Source organism: Dermochelys coriacea, chromosome 3 (assembly GCF_009764565.3).
Source record: "Dermochelys coriacea isolate rDerCor1 chromosome 3, rDerCor1.pri.v4, whole genome shotgun sequence".
Lineage (NCBI taxonomy): Eukaryota > Metazoa > Chordata > Testudines > Dermochelyidae > Dermochelys > Dermochelys coriacea.
The window spans coordinates 84001542-84020955 of NC_050070.1; the positions used below are offsets into that span (position 1 = coordinate 84001542).

General features: G+C 43.9%; 1 protein-coding gene across 3 annotated transcripts in view; it reads left to right on the plus strand.

Annotated features, from left to right (window-relative positions):
- The window catches only part of FOXO3 (forkhead box O3), a 158241-nt gene that overhangs the window by 125905 nt on the left and 12922 nt on the right, over positions 1 to 19414 (plus strand). For 2 of the 3 annotated variants that reach the window (XR_006279903.1, XR_006279902.1), the window contains exons 2-3: positions 500 to 1941; positions 17019 to 17198. Coding sequence is in view for 1 of the 3 variants with exons in the window: in XM_038394570.2 (XP_038250498.1) it covers positions 500 to 1906 (1407 nt within the window). In the remaining 2 variants the exon portion in view is untranslated. The remainder of the gene's footprint in view (positions 1 to 499; positions 1942 to 17018; positions 17199 to 19414) is intronic. The other variant, XM_038394570.2, reaches the window with a different exon arrangement.

Consider the following 19414-nt stretch of genomic DNA (forward strand, 5'->3'; position numbering starts at 1 on the left):
ATATTTTATTCAGTCAAAAATAGAAGCGGTACAGATCCAATGGGGCTTAGCAGTTGGTGATGCGGTTTGTTTGTTTATTGCTGTTGAATGATTTGAAAGTCTGAGCAATCTACAGAGGGCTCAGTTGTCACGCTCAGCCCAGAAGAAGGGTGGGTTGTCAGGGTGTCAGTTGCAGCTCCCTCGTCCTGCAGTCCCCAGCCTGGGTGATGGTTACACCAGTGGAGGATGGGCCCAGCAGAGTGGAGCTCTGCCACATTCCTTCTCCCTGTCAAGGGTGAGGAGGGGTAAGGAGCAGGCTCTGCTTTACAGCAGCATGATATTCTCCACAAGGAAAACTCCCTGCTCGCAATTTACAGCCATTATCTGACCCCTGCCTGAGCAGCCCAGTGTTTTGATCGGATTTCAAAGTTTCGTTTAATTTTGGGCTTGCATGATTGAGATTAGACTAGCAGTGGAAATGGTACTTGCCCTGACTTTTTGTTGTATTCCTTTCCCACAGAACTCAATCCGGCATAATTTGTCACTTCACAGTCGATTCATCAGGGTACAGAATGAAGGAACTGGGAAAAGCTCTTGGTGGATGATTAATCCAGATGGTGGAAAAGGTGGGAAGCCCCCCCGGAGACGCGCTGTTTCAATGGACAATAGCAACAAGTACACAAAGAGCAGAGGCCGAGCAGCTAAGAAAAAGGCAGCCCTGCAAGCTGCACAAGAAGCTAGCGAGGACAGCCCGTCTCAGCTTTCCAAGTGGCCAGGGAGCCCAACTTCCCGCAGCAGTGATGAGCTGGACGCTTGGACAGATTTCCGCTCTCGTACAAATTCAAATGCCAGTACAATAAGTGGCCGTTTGTCACCGATATTGGCAAGTACCGAACTCGATGACGTTCAGGATGATGATGCTCCACTTTCTCCAATGCTGTACAATAGTCCATCAAGCATGTCCCCATCGGTAAATAAACCATGTACTGTTGAGTTGCCGAGGTTGACTGATATGGCAGGCACAATGAACTTGAATGATGGACTGACAGATAACCTCATCATGGATGATCTTTTGGACAATATAACGCTCCCCTCTCCCCAACAGTCACCATCAGGGGGGCTCATGCAAAGAAGCTCCAGTTTTCCATATGGTTCCAAAGGTTCCGGACTTGGCTCTCCATCAAGTAATTTCAACAGTGCTGTGTTTGGACCATCATCTCTGAATTCCCTTCGTCAGTCTCCCATGCAAACCATTCAAGAGAACAAGCAAGCTACCTTTTCTTCCATTTCTCATTATAACAACCAGACGCTGCAGGATCTGCTGGCATCTGACTCACTTAGTCACAGTGATGTCATGATGACGCAGTCTGATCCACTCATGTCTCAAGCCAGCACAGCTGTGTCTGCCCAGAATTCACGCAGGAGTATCATGCTTCGTAGTGATCCAATGATGTCATTTGCTGCTCAGTCCAACCAGGGAAGTTTGGTCAATCAGAACCTGCTCCACCACCAGCATCAATCTCAGAATTCTTCTCTTGGTGGCAGTCGTGCCTTGTCAAATTCCATAAGTAATATGGGCTTAAATGATACGAACAACTTGGGGTCGGCCAAACACCAGCAGCAGTCACCTGTCAATCAGTCTATGCAAACACTTTCTGACTCGCTCTCAGGCTCTTCTTTGTATTCCACTAGTGTCAACCTTCCAGTCATGGGACATGATAAATTCCCAAGTGATTTGGACCTGGATATTTTCAATGGAAGCTTGGAATGTGACATGGAGTCCATTATCCGCAGTGAACTCATGGATGCAGATGGGTTGGATTTTAACTTCGATTCCCTCATCTCAGCTCAGAACGTTGTCAGTCTGAACGTGGGGAGCTTCACAGGTGCTAAGCAGGCTTCGTCACAGAGTTGGGTGCCAGGCTGAAGGATCTTTCAGAAAAGGAGAAATGGGCAAAGCAGGTCAGTGTCCTGTAGACATGGTAAAAATATTTGGTTTGTTGTTTTTTATTGGTGTTTACCCTGAGTGGTTAATAGTTTGTGTGCATTAATGATATTAATGTGGTCTGTGGTGAATTTGTTGTATTGTGATATATATGATATAAGCAAACTTAGGAGATGTTGAGGAAGGGGAGGAAAAGCTAAAGATTGTAAAGATTTCAAGTTCAAAGTTCAGGGCTAACCCCCAGACCCCAGTTAGGCAGTTTCTTCTCAGCTGCAACACTGTCACTGAGGGAGACAGTGTCAAAAGCCACCAGCTTTTTTAATTTAGTTTTTAGAAATGTTAACTACTAATTAAACCAAACTTTTTAGTTACAAAAAATAATGAAAAACGAATTAACAGTGGAAGATGTGTGGTTTTAGGACTCATGGAACTTAGAAATGACTTATTTTTATATCACGCCAGACTGAACCTTCACCACAGTATACAGCCCAAGTAACCAAATAACTGGGATGATATGCAGGGATGGTTGGTGACAGAGGGCCCCATGGTGTATGGAACAGCAGTACAGCATAGGATAAGAGAGATTGCACTCATTGATCTACTCAATGCGTGAATCTGGTGCGGTAAAGTGCACAACGGATTGGGACTTAATCAGAGCTGTATTTTTGCTATACATATTTTTCACATTCTTTTCTCAAGGAAAAAAATGCAAAAATCATGGAATTATTACGAACCTGGGCCCAGGGAACAGCCATTTTAAATGTGTAAGGGGTAATCACAACCACAAGTCGCCACCTCTTTCCATTTTAGGGCTCAATCCTGTAATCTGTCCTATGTATGACTCCTAGTAACTTCACTGGGAGTTTCACTCGCATAACACCAGCAGATTTGGGCTGTAATATGTTCATGGTTAGGCGTGAGCCTCTTCCCATCTTTTTGAATTGACTACAGTTTCATGGGGTTTCTCCATATTTCTTTTTCTTAATAGTGGAAATTGTCAAGCTTGCCGCTGATATCAATGTGCTCCTCTTTGTTTCTGCAGATCATTTGGGTTTTCATCTGCATCCATACATCCATCTTCTTACACACACACATTCACTCTCTCATGTTATAGATTCCTCCTGAAGTGTCTTTTGTCTCCAATGTTTGTTTATTAGTGTACAGGAATAGATTTCAAAATACAGGAATCCAAAAAGTTAGTTATAAATTAGAGTGTGGAAATTCCATTAACTTCAGACTAACGTATAGAATACCCCAACTACAAGGCTAACAGGGGCATTCAGTTTGCGATATACTAGAAACTTTTTTTTTTTTGTCTTTCAAGTTTAACTTGCATAACGTGCTGACGAACAGCCCGCTGACCCTTGCTACTTGAGGTATTCTGTAGTTAATGGAGATTTCTTTCTCTAATTCATGGTTAGATGGTTAAGGAAAGGCTTTGAAGGTGGGGAATGGCAGTGGTGAGCGATGCTTCCAGCTGCATGTTTTGAGCATTGTAGAAGATATAGATTGATTTGTTGTCTGAAACAGAAAGGACTGTGCCATGTACAGAATTCCTTCATTTAGTCTTCAGAGGCCACTTCCGTAGATGTGATAGTTTGCTGCCCCCATCCTTTATCTTTTCTGGAAGAAAGGAGCTTCACTGATTTCTTTGCAGTACAAGCCAAACTCTTTCCACATGTCAGACTGCTGAAGTGCAAGGCCGGGAGATGGTCTTTGGAGAGAATGAGCCGAAGAATCTTAATCTCACCCTGCTGATCATTCTGTAGGATAGCACCTTGACAAGGCCGTGCATGCTATGTGGCTATTTACTGAAATTCAAAAGACTCAGACTCTCTTTCAGTTTCGTCTTTTAATAATTTTAAAAAAGAATGATTGCCGTCCCTCAGACTCTAGAACCCTTGTCCTTGAACTATTAACAAAAACTTCCAAAACTCCATACTTGTTGAGAGAGCTGGGTTTTTTTTGCGTTTGTTTGTTTCTTTTCCTTCTTAGTGTATACATAGTGTATTGAGTTAGAAATCCCAAATCTTCATGTGATGCATAAAAACAAAGCAGGAATGTTATCACAGTAAAATGTACAAGGTCACCGTTTGCCAACAGGCCTCACAAAAATAAATACCCTTGACAATATTGGTTGACAAAATGTATCCAAGGAAATGCCTTGACACCATGTTTTAGTAGCATCGCTATACCACTTACACGAAAAGGATATCTACATGGAGCCTTGGCTGGGCGATATTATAATAAGTGTTCTGCGCAGGAATATCTGCAAAGTTCTCTTAGCTGCCTCATAAAAGATTGCCCTTTGTCATTCATGGAAAGAATAGATGTCTTGATCTTTCCCAGGCTGAATACTCAGAATTAAGAAACTGGTACTTGTGTATGAAAGGTCTTTCTTTACAAAGGACAGACTTGTTAACTCTTGTTAACTGGCCACTTTTCTGTGGAAGCCTGTCACGGCCTCTGATTACTGGACCTGGTGCTATTGGTTTATTTCATATCAGGTGCAAGGGTAGATGTGGTTTTTCGTCTGAATTTACTGATTATGAATAGTTCCTGGTTTATTAAACAATCCCATTTGAGAATTTGCTTCCATATGAGTGTCTCTTATTTTGGTAAAAGTGTCTCACATAAAATATTATGCAGTAATTCTGCACTGCTTTTTCAATTATTTGTCTGCTTCACCATAGTTATAAGGAGCTTGAATTAAATGCTTCTCTAAGCAATTTTCTGATCGCAGTAAAGAATTTTTATAAGATTAAAACTTAAGAAACTACTTTTCAGCAGAATGTTTCAGCCATTGCAAACATGAAATCTGCTCCACAAAAAAGGCTGAGTGGGATTTCAAAACCAAAATGTATCACTTTCAACAGGTTTTCAACATACATAGAATACTAAGTACTAAATTTTCCATAAACCAGCAAAATCTCTTGGGAGTCAGTTTTTTGGAAAGAACAAATAGAGTTGTTTTGTTTATGCTTAGAATTTATTTTCTACGTGAGATTTTTTTTTATTTTTTTAGTCCAAAGACTTTCTTTATAGGGCCAATGCAAATGTGCAAAGAATCCAATGTTATGAATTTAGTTTATGTAGAAATTTCTGAGAGAGAACACTCCCTACTTTTGTTACACTGGCTATGTGCCTCTGATGGTAACCAGGACCAGCATTTCAGAGGGACCTGATTGGAGCATGATATAACAGTTGTTGGTTTTAGTCTAGAAGAAGGAAAGGGAGAGAATCAGTAAACTTTCTCCTACTTCATTCACTCGTCTGCGATTTCCTCCTGTTCAAACAGTTGAGGCCTGTGTTCCTTTTTAGCTCCTTTTCTTTTGTCCCGCTCCCAAAGGTATTAAATATGTCCCCCAACACCCTCAATAATCAGGACAATTTTTCAGTCACTATTTCCCTAACCTCTCTTTAGAGTACTTCTGATTGTTAATGTCTCTTCTTAACACCTGGGTGTCCCACAACAGCTCTTCTTTGTTTTGTGATTGTTCTCCCCCACTGAACACTCAGGAAGCAGTACTGACCAAAACATACCTAGAAAGCTAGAATGTTATATCAGAATGTCATGGGCTGGTGATCAGCATCTTGTGAAGAGAGATTTTAAATTTCTATTTCATCAGATTCCTCTAGGTTCCATAATATAGTTGCAGGGGGATTGAGTTGACTTGTTTAAAAATTTAAAGCAAAAATACCTCAAAAATTGGCTAGAGACGTTGATTTTTCCTTCATGCATCATTTAAAATGATGCATTCCTAGGTCAGAGAGTCCTGGCAAGGTCAAATAACTATAGTTGTAGATTACCCAAATTACAAAGGGTAACACATAGTGTTACATCACTGAAAACAACAATTACCTCTACAATATAGCAAATGAGATGAATTTTTGGGCTGGTTGTTGATTTGTTATACCTGTATTCACCAGTTAAGCCTCTCTGGGTGAAATTCACCCCTGTGCTCACACAAGGCTCCGTGGATCACTTAAGGCCCACTGAAACTCATGTTTAAAGCTTAAGCAGTGCATAAAGCCTCTACACTTGGATACATTTCACCCTTTGAATTGGAGAGGTTTGCCTAGCGAATGTTCCACAGAGAAGATGTTTTTGTCTTTGCAGAAAATAAGTTTGCTGCTGCTGCAGTTGAAATTAAGAAAGCAGAGATTGAGCACCTATTGCCCAAGGAGTCTGATAGTCCCAGGGCCATACGTGTTCCCTTTTCTGAAGTAAACTCCATCATGGGGATCACCATGCTGGCCAGAAAGAAGGTACCCTCAAATAAGCTTGTATCTTATGTGTAGGGTCAGCAGGCAGTAGTTACCTAGGTTTATATAGATGGAGATAGGATAGAGATTGCTTTCAAAATCTAAAGGATTTTAAAGCCACCAGGGGACTAAGGGATTTCAGACAGGCCCTTGGATGGCAGGTAGGATTCAGAGAAGTGGCACAAGGACCCCCACAGAATGCTGAAGGAACTTGATGGATATTTGTACATTTCTTGCCCCTATTGGGACTGGACCTGCCTAGTTTGTGGCCAGACTTGAAGGCAATTTTATGGGGTTGAAAAAATGCTATCTACTTTACAGTTCACTTACATTCTGATCTAAGTTATATTCAGGTCTTAGTTTGAATCAGCAATATCCTGATATTGATTATTATTATTATTATTTATTATTTATCATTTTACAATGCCCAAACACGTGGTAGGCACCTCACAGCATTGACAGAAGACATGATCCCTGTCTTGAGGATCTTACAATTCAATAGGTGACATGATACAACAAGTGGGGATTGCAACCAATAGGTAATATGGGGTGCTGTGTGGGTTATAGCAACAAGATTACACAATTACCAAGATTAGTCTTTTTCCCATGCTGATTCAGTCATCAATTTGGGTTTTTTAATATTAGCTGCTATGATAATAAATTGTTGGCTCACGTGGGTATTTTACCAGAATTGAGTCTTCAGGAGGTATTTGAATGAGGAGAGTTTAGCAGCTTGGCAGACTGGAAGAAGGAATGTGTTCAAGCACAGAGGCCAATATGGAAGAAAGTCCCACAGGTATTTCTGTTCTGTCTTTTTCACTAATTATTTGTGAAACCATCACCTTTATCCATTAGTACATGTAAGACCAATATATTTTCTAACTGTTGTATAAAGCCAAACCTTTTCATGAGCATAAAATGAATTCTCCATTTTTAAAAAGATAATGAGGACTAAAAGGAATCATTTAAGTCCTAAACCTTGTTGTAACATATCTGTATTTTTGTATTTTTTCAGATGTATAACAGATTCTGATTTCTACTGCACATCATCAACTAGATATTTTATAGCTGTTTGCCAGTTTATCTATTAACATTTCTAAAGTGCTTATCACTATAGTATTACTGAGATATTTGATGACAGTATATGTTGCTCAGGTGAGATTAGAAACTGGCTCATTTTCTCTAAAATTGCAACTTAATTAGTAGGTGTGGATTTGACCTCTTTGAATATTAAATTTAATATTCATGTCTGCTTATCATGGCAGTGTTTTAGAAATAAACAATTAAATAAGGTTCAATTCTTCTTCAAGTGATTACTCGTGTCCATTCAACTTAGGTGTGTATGCTCGTCACATGCACTGGTGCTGGAAGTTTTTCCCTCAGCAGTATCTGTAGGGGACTGGCTCTGGCGCCTGCTGGAGTGGCGCACGTGTGTCGCAGCATATAGGGCACCACCGGCGCTCTCCACCCTCAGTTCCTTCTTGCCGCCAGTGACGGTGCATGGAACTGTTGCTGTTTGAGCTAGAGCTGTTGCTTTTCTTTCATTCGAACTCTTTTGCCTCTTGCAAATATTACTGTATACAGTTTCCCTCTAGTTTAGTTCAATCTATTTGTTAAGTTAGAGACTTAGTAGGTCCCTAAAGGGACTTCATCTTGGGATGGGGCATGCTCCGTTCCCGTGGCCTTAAGCCCTGTGACCATGCCCAATAGCGATCCACATAACAGTTGTTTACAGTGCTTGAGCGAAGGTCACATTAGTGATAAGTGCAAAATCTGCAAGTCCTTCAAGCCCAGGATGAAGAAGGAGCGTGACATTCGCTTGAAGGCGCTCCTGATAGAGTCTGCCCTTACCCCGATGCTGGAGCAGTGCTCTGATTCAGCCCTGAACACCATGACCTCAGTGTGCAGCGCCCCGCCGGTACCATCTGCGAGCCGGTGCCGGTCTCCTTCCATGGCTCCAGCCAAGAAGCCCAGGAAGACGGGGAGAGGAAGGTCTCAAATTTCCTGCAAGGGAAAGGACAAGTCTGGGATGGACCAAGGCCCTGTCTCAGGCACCTCTTAACCAGCTTCAGGATCTCTGGCCCCAGCTCAGGTCGAGTGGCGTAGCCCAGCCTGCTCCGCATCAGCTACCCCAGATAGCAGCAGAGGTCCTTGTCAGCTCTGGGTGCCATCGTTGCCAGAGGCCCTCCAAGCAGCAAAAAATATTATGTCCCTCCCAGTGTCGCCCACTCTGATCCCTTCTGGATCACGGTCCTGGGGTAAACCCACGTTGGGAGCAGCATAGTCTCCACCTTCCCAGCAGCACTCTCCGTCATGGGGGATGTCACGCCAGCGGTCTCCCCCTCACAGCCGACACGCTTCTGATCATGATAGGCAGAAGTTTCATAGCCCCATCCGGTCTTCGGACAAGGGCAGAGAGGCTCGAGGCGCTGCTCGCTGGTGACCGGGTGGAGTCCTCTGGAGGCACGTGCCCCCCGGCAGGAGTTCTGGAGTCAGTGCCCAGAGTCTCTGTGGCACCGGTACTGCTCCAGGGACAGGTAGATGGACCAGTGGTACCGTTCCCCAGAGCGTCGCCTATCCCCCAGGCCGGCGTCATCACACGCAGCTGCATCTTCTCAACGCCAAGCCCACTCTAGTTCCCGATCCCGCTCCACATCGCAGTACCACTCAGGAAGCGTGAGGCATAGCCTTTGGCCATCGCGGATCCGCTGAGCGTTGCCAGTCACCAAGGCACCGATCCAGACACTCGTTGAGGTCAGCCAGATCCAACTCTGGAAGGGGCGACCGGTCCTGATCGGGACAGAGCCACCAGTCAGCTCCGTCTTGGTTGCAGGGGTGGACCACTCGGGCTCTGGCTCAGGTTCGGAGCAAGGTTCCCTAGCAGCAAGACAGGCTCCAGCACCTACGGTGCAGACTATGTCAATGGCACCACAGCCAGACCTGTGGCCTCAGACTCCGTGGCAGGCACAGTGGTACCCATGGAACCCATGGGGGTTCCCTCAGTCCTCTCAGGCCACCTGCTCAGTATCCGGAACTTCGGAGAGACTGGCTACCCTTTCCCATCACCCTTCAGCCCAAGAGACCCTGGCTGCAGGCACCCACAGACACAGGAGGAAGTGGGTGAGCAAGCCGCCAGACCACCTCTGGTTGCAGAGGACCCCCTGGTACCAGCTTCCTTCTCATCGTCACCAGATGAGGCCATAGTAGGGTCCCTTCTACCAGTTCTCCAGGATGATGCTACGGCGCATCAGGGGCTGCTAAAAAGGGTTGCCGCCAACCTGGCTCCAACTCCAGGCAGAGGAGTTAGAGGAGCCCACAGACTCCCTCTTTAATGTTCTCTGCCCCATGGCCCCGGCCAGGGTAGTTTTGCCCCTACATGAGGGGGTTGCTAAAATTACAAATGTCCTCTGGCAAGCCCCCTCCTTCTTGCCTCCAGTCTCCAAGAGGGCGGAGCGCAAGTACTTTGTGCCATCCGAGGGCCACGAGTATCTTTATACCAACCCTGCTCCCAATTCCCTACTGGTAGAGGCGGTCAACCACAGGGAGAGACAGGGTCAACTCAGGGCTACTCCTAAGAATAAAGACTCAAGGAGACTAGATTTGTTTGGGCATAAAGTTTATTCATTCTCCAGTCTACAGTTGCGGGTGGACAACCATCAGGCCTTACTAGGCTGCTATGATTTTAATATGTGGCAGGCCATGACCAAGTTCGTGGAAGTCTACGCGTTTCCCCTGACCCCAGCTAGGGTTTGCCTATGCATACTAGGTCACATAGCGACATGTGCATATGTGGTGCTCCACACCAGACTTCACATGTGTCCCCTGCAGCAGTGGCTAGCGACGGTCTTCTCCCAGTCCAGGGACCACCTAGAGAAGGTCTCACCATCCCCACGATGGTATTTGCATCGCTGCGATGGTGAACCAACTCCAGGAAAGTCCCGGAAGGAGTTCCCTTTGTCAGCACCCCTCACTCAGTTGAGCTGGCTTTGGACACCTTGGACCTCGGATGGGGGGTGCACCTCGGCACCCTGCAGACCCAAGGTATGTGGTCCCTGGAGGAGTCAATGCTACTCATAAACGTCAAAGAGCTCAGGGCGATGCACAGAGCATGCACAGTCTTTCTACCTCACCTACTGGGCAGAGTGTCAGAGTCCTCATGGACAACACAGCCTCGATGTTCTACATCAACAGGCAAGGCAGAGCATGATCCTTGGCCCTTTGCCAAGAGGCACCCGCTTCTCGGACTTCTGCATTGACCATGAAATCCATCTAGCAGATCATCTAAGCAGGGACTTCTCCTGTCACCACAATTGGTGCTCCTCCCAGAGGTAGCTGGCATGATCTTCCAGAGGTGGGGAACTCAGCAAGTGGATTTGTTCACCACCGGGCAGAACAGGAGGTGCCACAAGTTTTTCTCCAGATGGGGTCTGGGCAAGGGCTCCCTCTCCGACACCTTCCTCCTGCCATGGGCAGGAAGCCTGATGTACATGCTCCCTCCGATTCCACTCATCAGCAAGGTCCAGCGAAAATCAAGAGGGACAAGGTGCAGGTCATCATGATTGCCCCAGCGTGGTCTTGCCATGGTTCAGGACACTGACTCTTGAACCCCAACCTCGGACCCTCCACGTCACGGCATGGATGTTGCATGGCTGAACCTGGATGAACGGGCCTGTTTGGATGGGGTCCAAAAGGTCCTCCTTGAGAGTAGAAAGCCCTCGACTAGGCAGACCTACCTGGCAAAGTGTGTGAGGTTCTCCCACTGGGTGACCAAGCGGGGCATCTCCACTTCGCATTCTTCAGTGCAGTCGATCTTGGACTACTTGCTTCATTTAAAGAATCGGGGCCTGGCGCACTCCTCTATTAAGGTGCATCTGGCAGCCATTTTGGCTTTTCATCCACCAATCCAGGGACAGACTGTGTTCTCCCATGACACGACGGTCAGGTTCCTTAGAGGCCTCAAGAGGCTCTTTTCTCAAGTCTGGTCCCCAGCCCCTCAGTGGGATCTCAACTTGGTTCTGTCCAGGCTCATGGGCCCACCCTTTGAGCCTTTGGCTTTGTGCTTCCTATCTCACCTGTCATGAAAGGTAGCTTTACTGGTGGTGGTGACATCGGCAAGGTGAGGCTCCAAGCTGCGAGCCCTGACCTCAGAACCGCCATACATGGTCTTCTATAAGGACAAGATCCAGCTCTGGCCCCACCCTGCCTTCCTTCCCAAGGTGATATCCGCTTTCCACATGAGCTAGGACATCTTTCTTCTGATCATAGAATCATAGACTATCAGGGTTGGAAGTCCAACCCCCTGCTCAAAGCAGGACCAATCCCCAATTTTTGCCCCAGATCCTAAATGGCCCCCTCAAGGATTGAACTCACAACCCTGGGTTTAGCAGGCCAATGCTCAAACCACTGAGCTATCCCTCCCCCCCATAGGTCTTCTGCCCTAAGTCCCATGAGACTAGTGAAGAGGGGTGCCTTCATGCTTTGGACATAAGAAGGGCTCTGGCTTTCTACCTAGATTGGATAAAACCTTTCCATAAGTTGACTCAGCTTTTCATCTCTTCAGCGGATAGGATGAAGGGCCTCCCAGGGTCCACGCAAAGGATTTCTAACTGGATCCCCTCTTGCATTTGGACTTGCTACGAGTTAGTGGGAGTCCCTCCACGGCCATTCATCAGAGCCCACTCGACTACAGCACAGGCATCCTCGGCGGCCTTCCTGGCACACACTCCGATCCAGGACATCTTTAGAGCTGCAACGAGGTCCTCGGTACACACGTTCACGGCCCACTATGCCATCACGCAGCAGGCTGGGTTTGGCAAAGCTGAATTGCAATCTACATGTCTGTGAAGTCCTTACCCACCTCCAGGGGTACTGCTGGGAGTCACCTGAGTTGAACGGACATGAGCAATCACTCGAAGAAGAAAAGACAGTTACCTTTTTCCGTAACTGGTGTTCTTCGAGATGTGTTGCTCATGTCCATTCAACGACCCGCCCTCCTTCCCCACTGCCAGAGTTTCCGGCAAGCAGGAACTGAGGATGGAGGGGGCCAGCGGCACCCTATATGCCATGGCATACGTGCACCACTCCAGGGCGTGTCACAGCCAGTCCCCTACGGATACTGCTGAGGGAAAAACTTCCAGCACCGGTGCATGTGGCGAGCACACACACCTAAATTGAATGGACATGAGCAACACATCACGAAGAACACCAGTTACAGAAAAAGGTAACTGTCTTTTTCATCTTCATCACAAATGCAGTGATTGGCAGCAGGAAATTTTGCTCAATAGATATTTATTTTTTACACTGTACCACAAAAGTGCACATGAATTAAATTGATTTGGAGGATACAGGACGAGATAAACTATTTTATTTGTTTGGAAAAAGAAAAGGAGTACTTGTGGCACCTTAGAGACTAACAAATTTATTAGAGCATAAGCTTTCGTGAGCTACAGCTCACTTCATCGGATGCATTTGGTGGAAAAAACAGAGGAGAGATTTATATACACACACACAGAGAACATGAAACAATGGGTTTATCATACACACTGTAAGGAGAGTGATCACCAGATGGCTTATCTTAAGTGATCACTCTCCTTACAGTGTGTATGATAAACCCATTGTTTCATGTTCTCTGTGTGTGTGTATATAAATCTCTCCTCTGTTTTTTCCACCAAATGCATCCGATGAAGTGAGCTGTAGCTCACGAAAGCTTATGCTCTAATAAATTTGTTAGTCTCTAAGGTGCCACAAGTACTCCTTTTCTTTTTGCGAATACAGACTAACACGGCTGCTACTCTGAAACCTTTATTTGTTTGGTGAACTTATGAGGTACTTAGGCTCCTATTGTGCAATGCAGTCCCTTCATTTGGACCATGCACCCTTGAAGAGTCTCATTGACTTCAGTGGGTAGAGTAGAGGGTAGAGCAAAGCGCACTATGGGGGTGTGATTTCTACAGCGTACTAACATCTTGCACATTAATTGGTCCATGTAGACACTGATGGAGTGTTTTAACATGGTGTTGTTTGAAACAGTACCATGTTAAAGCGCACTAGGGAACCTTTAGTTCACACCAGCAGGGGCTATATGGACCAATTAATGTGCAGCACCTTAGTGTGCTTTAGAAATCCCGCCATAGAGGACAGTACTATGTAGGCAAGCACTTGCCATGGGTATATGGGTCAGAAGTAGCAGACTCTATTGCATGATTCAGGCCTTGAGTTTATTCTCAATGCTGACAACCCATTCTTCTTCTTTCGTATGGGTTGGGTAGGTAGCAATGACTACAAATGTATATCTTAAGTTTGATAGCCAGCACATTGCCACAGCAATGTCCATGGATAAAGATTGAGTAAAATATGAATAAGGCTTGTGCTTCATTATTGCATGTAATAAATGGTATAGTTTCAATGCACTAAGTACCTACTACAAATGCTCTCAATTCCCATTGGCATTCAGTACCTCACAGGAGAGGTTCAGCACCTTGCAGAATTGGGTGCTTAATTATCGCATTCAGTACGTTATTTGTAAAAATGTATAGACATTAGTTTGGTTTTTTATTTTTACTCTAAACTGTGCTGTCAGTTTCTTCATATTTCAGGAAACATCTCCCAAAGATTGGCTTTTCTTTGTTTACTTTGTGCATATACAGCACGTTGCTTATAGTCTACTTCACTGTTGCCCTGAGTAGTAAGTAAGGGTCTGATCTTGCAAGGAATCTAGGAAATCAATGGGATTCTGTGCTGGTGAATTTTTATGCCTCCAAACTTTATGCCTCATTCACTTTCCATATCCCTTTGCAGCATCAGGGCCTTAGTAAGCTCCCCACCTGTTTGTAAAAAGAAAAGGAGTACTTGTGGCACCTTAGAGACTAACAAAACCACCTGTTTGTGTGGGTCATTTAAAGGTTATAGTAAGAGGAGAGAAAGAAATATGTTGATGATTAGGAAATGTTCTTGTAAACCACAAAAGTTTTGGCAGGAGGATACAGGGGAAGGTATAGCACCTAAAATATTTCTGACTCACTGTTAATGGGTGAGTATTTGAGTTGATGGTGTACTTTAATGTTAAGTGTTGTTTCACTCCAGGCAAGCTTTTACATATCAGGTTTGTGTCTAGGTGAACATCACATTCACCAGGTTTTGTCATTTATAAAAAATACCTTTATTTAATTTTTTTTGTAGATTACTGTAATTCCAATTAATAAAATGTACAAGTCCATGGCAGGGATGTGCTTATCATTAATAAATAAACTACACTAACAGTCAAATCATGGGGTTTACAGTCAACTCCAGAAGAACCATCCAGATGAATATGCACTGAAGGGAATTTCGGCCCTATGCACCCCACCCAAGATCTCTGCAAGGCACTAGGTATGTCCAAAAAGAGAGGAATCCTCCCTTTAAGACTGCAGAGCAACAAAGGAGACTACTCCGGCCTAATGCTGGAAGTGGTTCTCATGGTCCTAGCACATTCCCTGGTTGGGAGGAAGGATTCAGCTTATTAAGACCTATACAAAGTCTTTCAAAATAGAACTCAGAGTATAATGTCTTCATCTCAGTTTCAGTTGGACTTAGCCCCTCGCTCCTAAATGTCTGTCCTCTCTTTAAAATTCATTTCTTCACCCCATTCCCAAATGGCACTGCCCTTCTTCCCTGAGGGTCTGGCTTCCCTTCAGAGTTCCAACACTCTTCTGCTCCAGTTCCTGAGGGTCTGGCTTCCTGTTCTCATAGCTCCTCTTGCCTGGAGTTTGGCCTTCTCCACAGGCCTTCCCTGCTGATGTCTTTCCCCTACTGACTCACGGCCCTGCAGGAGACTTTTTACTCCCTGCTGTCTGCACACCTCTGCCAACAACCACCTGCAGCTTCTCCCCCTTTGAAAGACTCAGGTGCCTTCCCTTAAGCCTAATTGGGCAGTAAATAATCAGTCCAGCTGCATTGGACCCTGCTTGCTCATAAAGGGGCCAGTAACCTGTGACAGGCCCCAAAATATAATCACTGAATTGTTCACTACTTCTGCAATTGGTAGGTTGGCTTATCTGGAGTTGGGCTGGATTTTACTTTTTGTTGTTTTTTATTAACTAAGAAAAATAATCTGAATAAAAATCAGCATTCCCTCCATAGAATAGAGTTGTGAAAAGACAACTGCAAAACCAGAAATTTTCTAATGTTGCCTCTTTTTTTTCTGGATTTATTTTATTTTTATTGGTTGTATTTTATTTTTTAGTACAGTATGTTTTTGTCATGTGATTCAAGAGCAGTAATTAGCTGAAACTTGCCATCCCTGCATGCCATCCATGCTGGATTACAGGATGACATAATCTCAGCAGATGACAGCATAAACTGATATTTTTAGAACAGCCTGCATCAGTTGGTCTTCCAAATGCTTTCCTCTTTGTATCAACAGCATAAGGATTTTATTGCAGGATGGGTCTTCGCAAAAAAATTATCCTGTGAATGAGCTGTAGTGATTGTTTAGAACTGAAGGTTAGCATTTGTTCTGAAATGTCCTATTGCCTAATAACTGTGATAGTTACAAATTGATTTATTTTTAAAGAACATTGTGCCTTTTTTTAATAATCCTTTAAAAAACACAATTTTCTTAAAGAATCAAGCACATAGAGGTTCATTTTACATAGAGGTTCACAGGGTCATCCAACTGAGTTAAGGCCAAAAGGGTCTTTTTTTAAAAAACACTTTTTCATGTGAATTCTGTGCTTGATTAAGGTGATGGACAGTTCTGGAGACTGCTGTTCATTATGTTCACAGATAGGTACAGCACAGACCGCAACAGTTCAAGCTTCCCCACTCAGATACTGCAATAATGAAAGCCATGAGAGCCTGTAAATTGTGCTCTCAGTCTCCAGGAGCATTTAATCCTTGGTCTTTCTACTGAGATGGCCAGCGAGGGTGGCAGTTGTTGTGGGTTGTGTGAGGTGACATCTGTTGAGTGGTAATTGGCCTGAGAGCACTAAAGTCATTTCACAGAGGTCACGGCGTAGCTCTGAAGGTCTGAGGTCAGTTTCAAGAGAAAGATGCCTTTCCAGATTATTCTAGAAAGAACAGTGGATGTTTATGCACATTTTCATTCTAGGTTAATGTTTTCTCCAGTCTTTTTTCTTATATTGCCTTGTTTCAAAATTCTTCTTTTCCTGATTTTCACAGAAAAGTAATTGATTTCAAGGAGGGCTAGAGAAATGTGATGTAGTGGGAGAACTTTCTCTCTGTCGCATTTCCTTTTGAGTTTCTGCCCCTCTGGAGCTTGTGATAGACGAGATTGTACCTTTCCTCTACCATATCTATAGGGCGTGCCTTCCTTTTAGTGATTTTTGCTTGGCTTATTGTTCTGTCATTTTCAATTAACTTCAGCAGAAAATGGGAAGTCTGTATGGCAGGAAGGATCCTTTTAAAGAGATGCTCACTACCCTAATCTGACAGAGGAAAAGCATGTTATTGGTAAATACATGTGGAGTAATGAAGTGTAGATTTTATGTTTCTATTGCAATATAATCCAAAATTCACTATGTCTAGTTCTGCTGTCAGTCAGCAATATACTTTTTACCCTCTCTCTGCGAAAGTGGCATTTGTTCTTCAGATACAAAAGTGGTAGTAAAATCCTTCCTTCTACTTCATAGAGGCACTAGGATACCACTTCCTCTTCTTCTTAACACGTGTAGCAAGACCTGATCTCTCTCTCTCGTGTTCCAGAGAACATAGGAATAATCTACCATGCCAGCTAGCACACAATGTCTCATGCAGGGCATGATTACACTATCTTGCAGGCATATCTAAATCCTCTTCCTCCAACTAACTAACCTGTATGTTTGGTCAGCAGCATCGTGCCCTGCAACTGCAGAATGCCGGTAGTGCTAAACATGCAAGTTGAAATCCTGACCCAAGTCAATGGCAAAAGTCTCACTGAGTTCAGTGGTGCCAGGATTTCACCCACGGTTGATACCACTACTCTCCCCCTGTGTAGGTCTGTGGGGAAAGTCAGAGTTCTGCCCATTGAACGGTAAGATCAGAGGCTTCTCGGATATTGTAGAGACATAATGTCCTGTACTTAAACCTTTTTGAGCAAGTCAGTATAGTAGATTAAATACTGGCGTATGTCTCTAAGAAACAAATATATTACAGTACTTCTGCTGGAAAGCAAACAGAACTGTATATTTATGTATCTACATTTGCAAAAACTCATGCAGCAATTTGTTTTACAAAGTTTTTGTACTGGCAACAATGCAATGATATCTTCATAGTACTATATATGAGCCTGAATTATCTGTAAAGTACTTGGTTCTGCTCCTATTCAGATCAATTGCAAAACTCCCACTGAATTGAGTAGTTCCGTATCAAGTCCAAAAACATTACGGAAATCAGAACCTACATTTTGCTTCCATAATTGCTTTTTTCTTTTCCCAACTCTGCCACTCAGTAACTGTGTGACCATGGGCAAGTCACTTACCTTATCTGTGTCTCGGTTTCCTCATCTATCAAATGGGTATGTTGATCCTTATCTATTTCAGAGGGTGCTGTGAGAACAAGTTAATTAAAAGCACTTTAAAATCCTCATAAGGTGCTGTAAAGGTGTAAAGTATTATTATTTATTACCTAACTCAAATTAAATTATGAAATACACACAATAGGCCATAATTTCTTCATGATTATTTATTTATCTACAACACGTTATATAAGCCCTGTTGTCTATGGGGGACATAAAAGGAAGGGCCTTCATACACCATGAAGTCCAATACTTAATTATTTTTCCAGTGCAGTGAGTTTCTGCTATGCAAGAAAAATAATTATTATTATAGGAATGACAAGCAGCATCTTCTTCTATAAAGAGAAGGAAAGTAGAATTTCTTTGGTGTGATGTGCCAGAATAATGTGTACTTACTATAGCTCTGGGAAAGTCTTTAACTTCAGAAAGATCCCTCAAGATGATCATATGCATAGTTCGGGACAACATAAAATGCAAAACAAATAAATCCCTGTATCTGAAGCTGTGCTCAGCCGCGCAAACATAGCTACCAAATCCTAGCCCCCTATGGTGAGACCAGATACAGTAGTGGCTTGGATGTTTTCTTTTGTTTTTTAGTTTGAGAGTGACCTCCTGAATAAGCTTATTTCTGTGCAACATCTTACATTCAGTAAAATACATTTCTGAAATATTAACCAGAACTTTAATTGATGCTTTGATGGTGGTATGTTCTACAATGCTATTGCTTTGGAATAGCAGTAAAAGATAGGGTTACACTTTCATATTCCATATGCATGTGTAAACACCAACATAGGACCTTCCCAGCTCCCGTAGTCCTTTGTTCCCCTTAACACTGTCTCCTTAAATTCCTACACTGTTTTCTTGCTCTCTGAACTGGAAGAAAGCAAACCTGTAATGAGAAAAGTTTCAGGGGAAAAAAACCTACTTAGGTAGGAGTATGCCTGAAGTATCAGGTCCTCCAAAGGAGATCTTTAAAATTGCCATCCATCTTTCTTTCTGAGATTGTCCCAATTTTGAAGGAGTCGTCCCTTGCAGAATGTTAACAGATCCAGTATAACTTTCAGATACTATAAAGCATTGCCAAATCAAAATGTTACAACACAGTGTCATTTTGATGCAGTGTGATATATCAGTGCAATGTCATTATGACACACCGTATCATGACATCAGGATTCGGACTAACCTAATTGCCTTCTATGATGAGATAACTGGCTCTGTAGATGAGGGGAAAGCAGTGGATGTGTTATTCCTTGACTTTAGCAAAGCTTTTTATACGGTCTCCCACAGTGTTCTTGCCAGAAAGTTAAAGTAGTATGGGCTGGATGAATGGACTATAAGGTGGATAGAAAGCTGGCTAGATCGTCGGTCTCAATGGGTAGTGATCAATGGCTCCATGTCTAGTTGGCAGACGGTATCAAGCGGAGTGCCCCAAGGGTCGGTCCTGGGGCGGTTTTGTTCAATATCTTCATTAATGATCTGGAGGATGGCGTGGACTGCACCCTCAGCAAGTTTGCAGATGACCCTAAACTGGGAGGAGTGATAGATATGCTGGAGGGTAGGGATAGGATACAGAGAGACCTAGCCAAATTAGAAGATTGGGCGAAAGGAAATCTGATGAGGTTAAACAAGGACAAGTGCAGAGTCCTGCACTTAGGATGGAAGAATCCCATGCACCGCTACAGACTAGGGACCGAGCGGCTAGGCAGCAGTTCTGCAGAAAAGGTCCTAGGGGT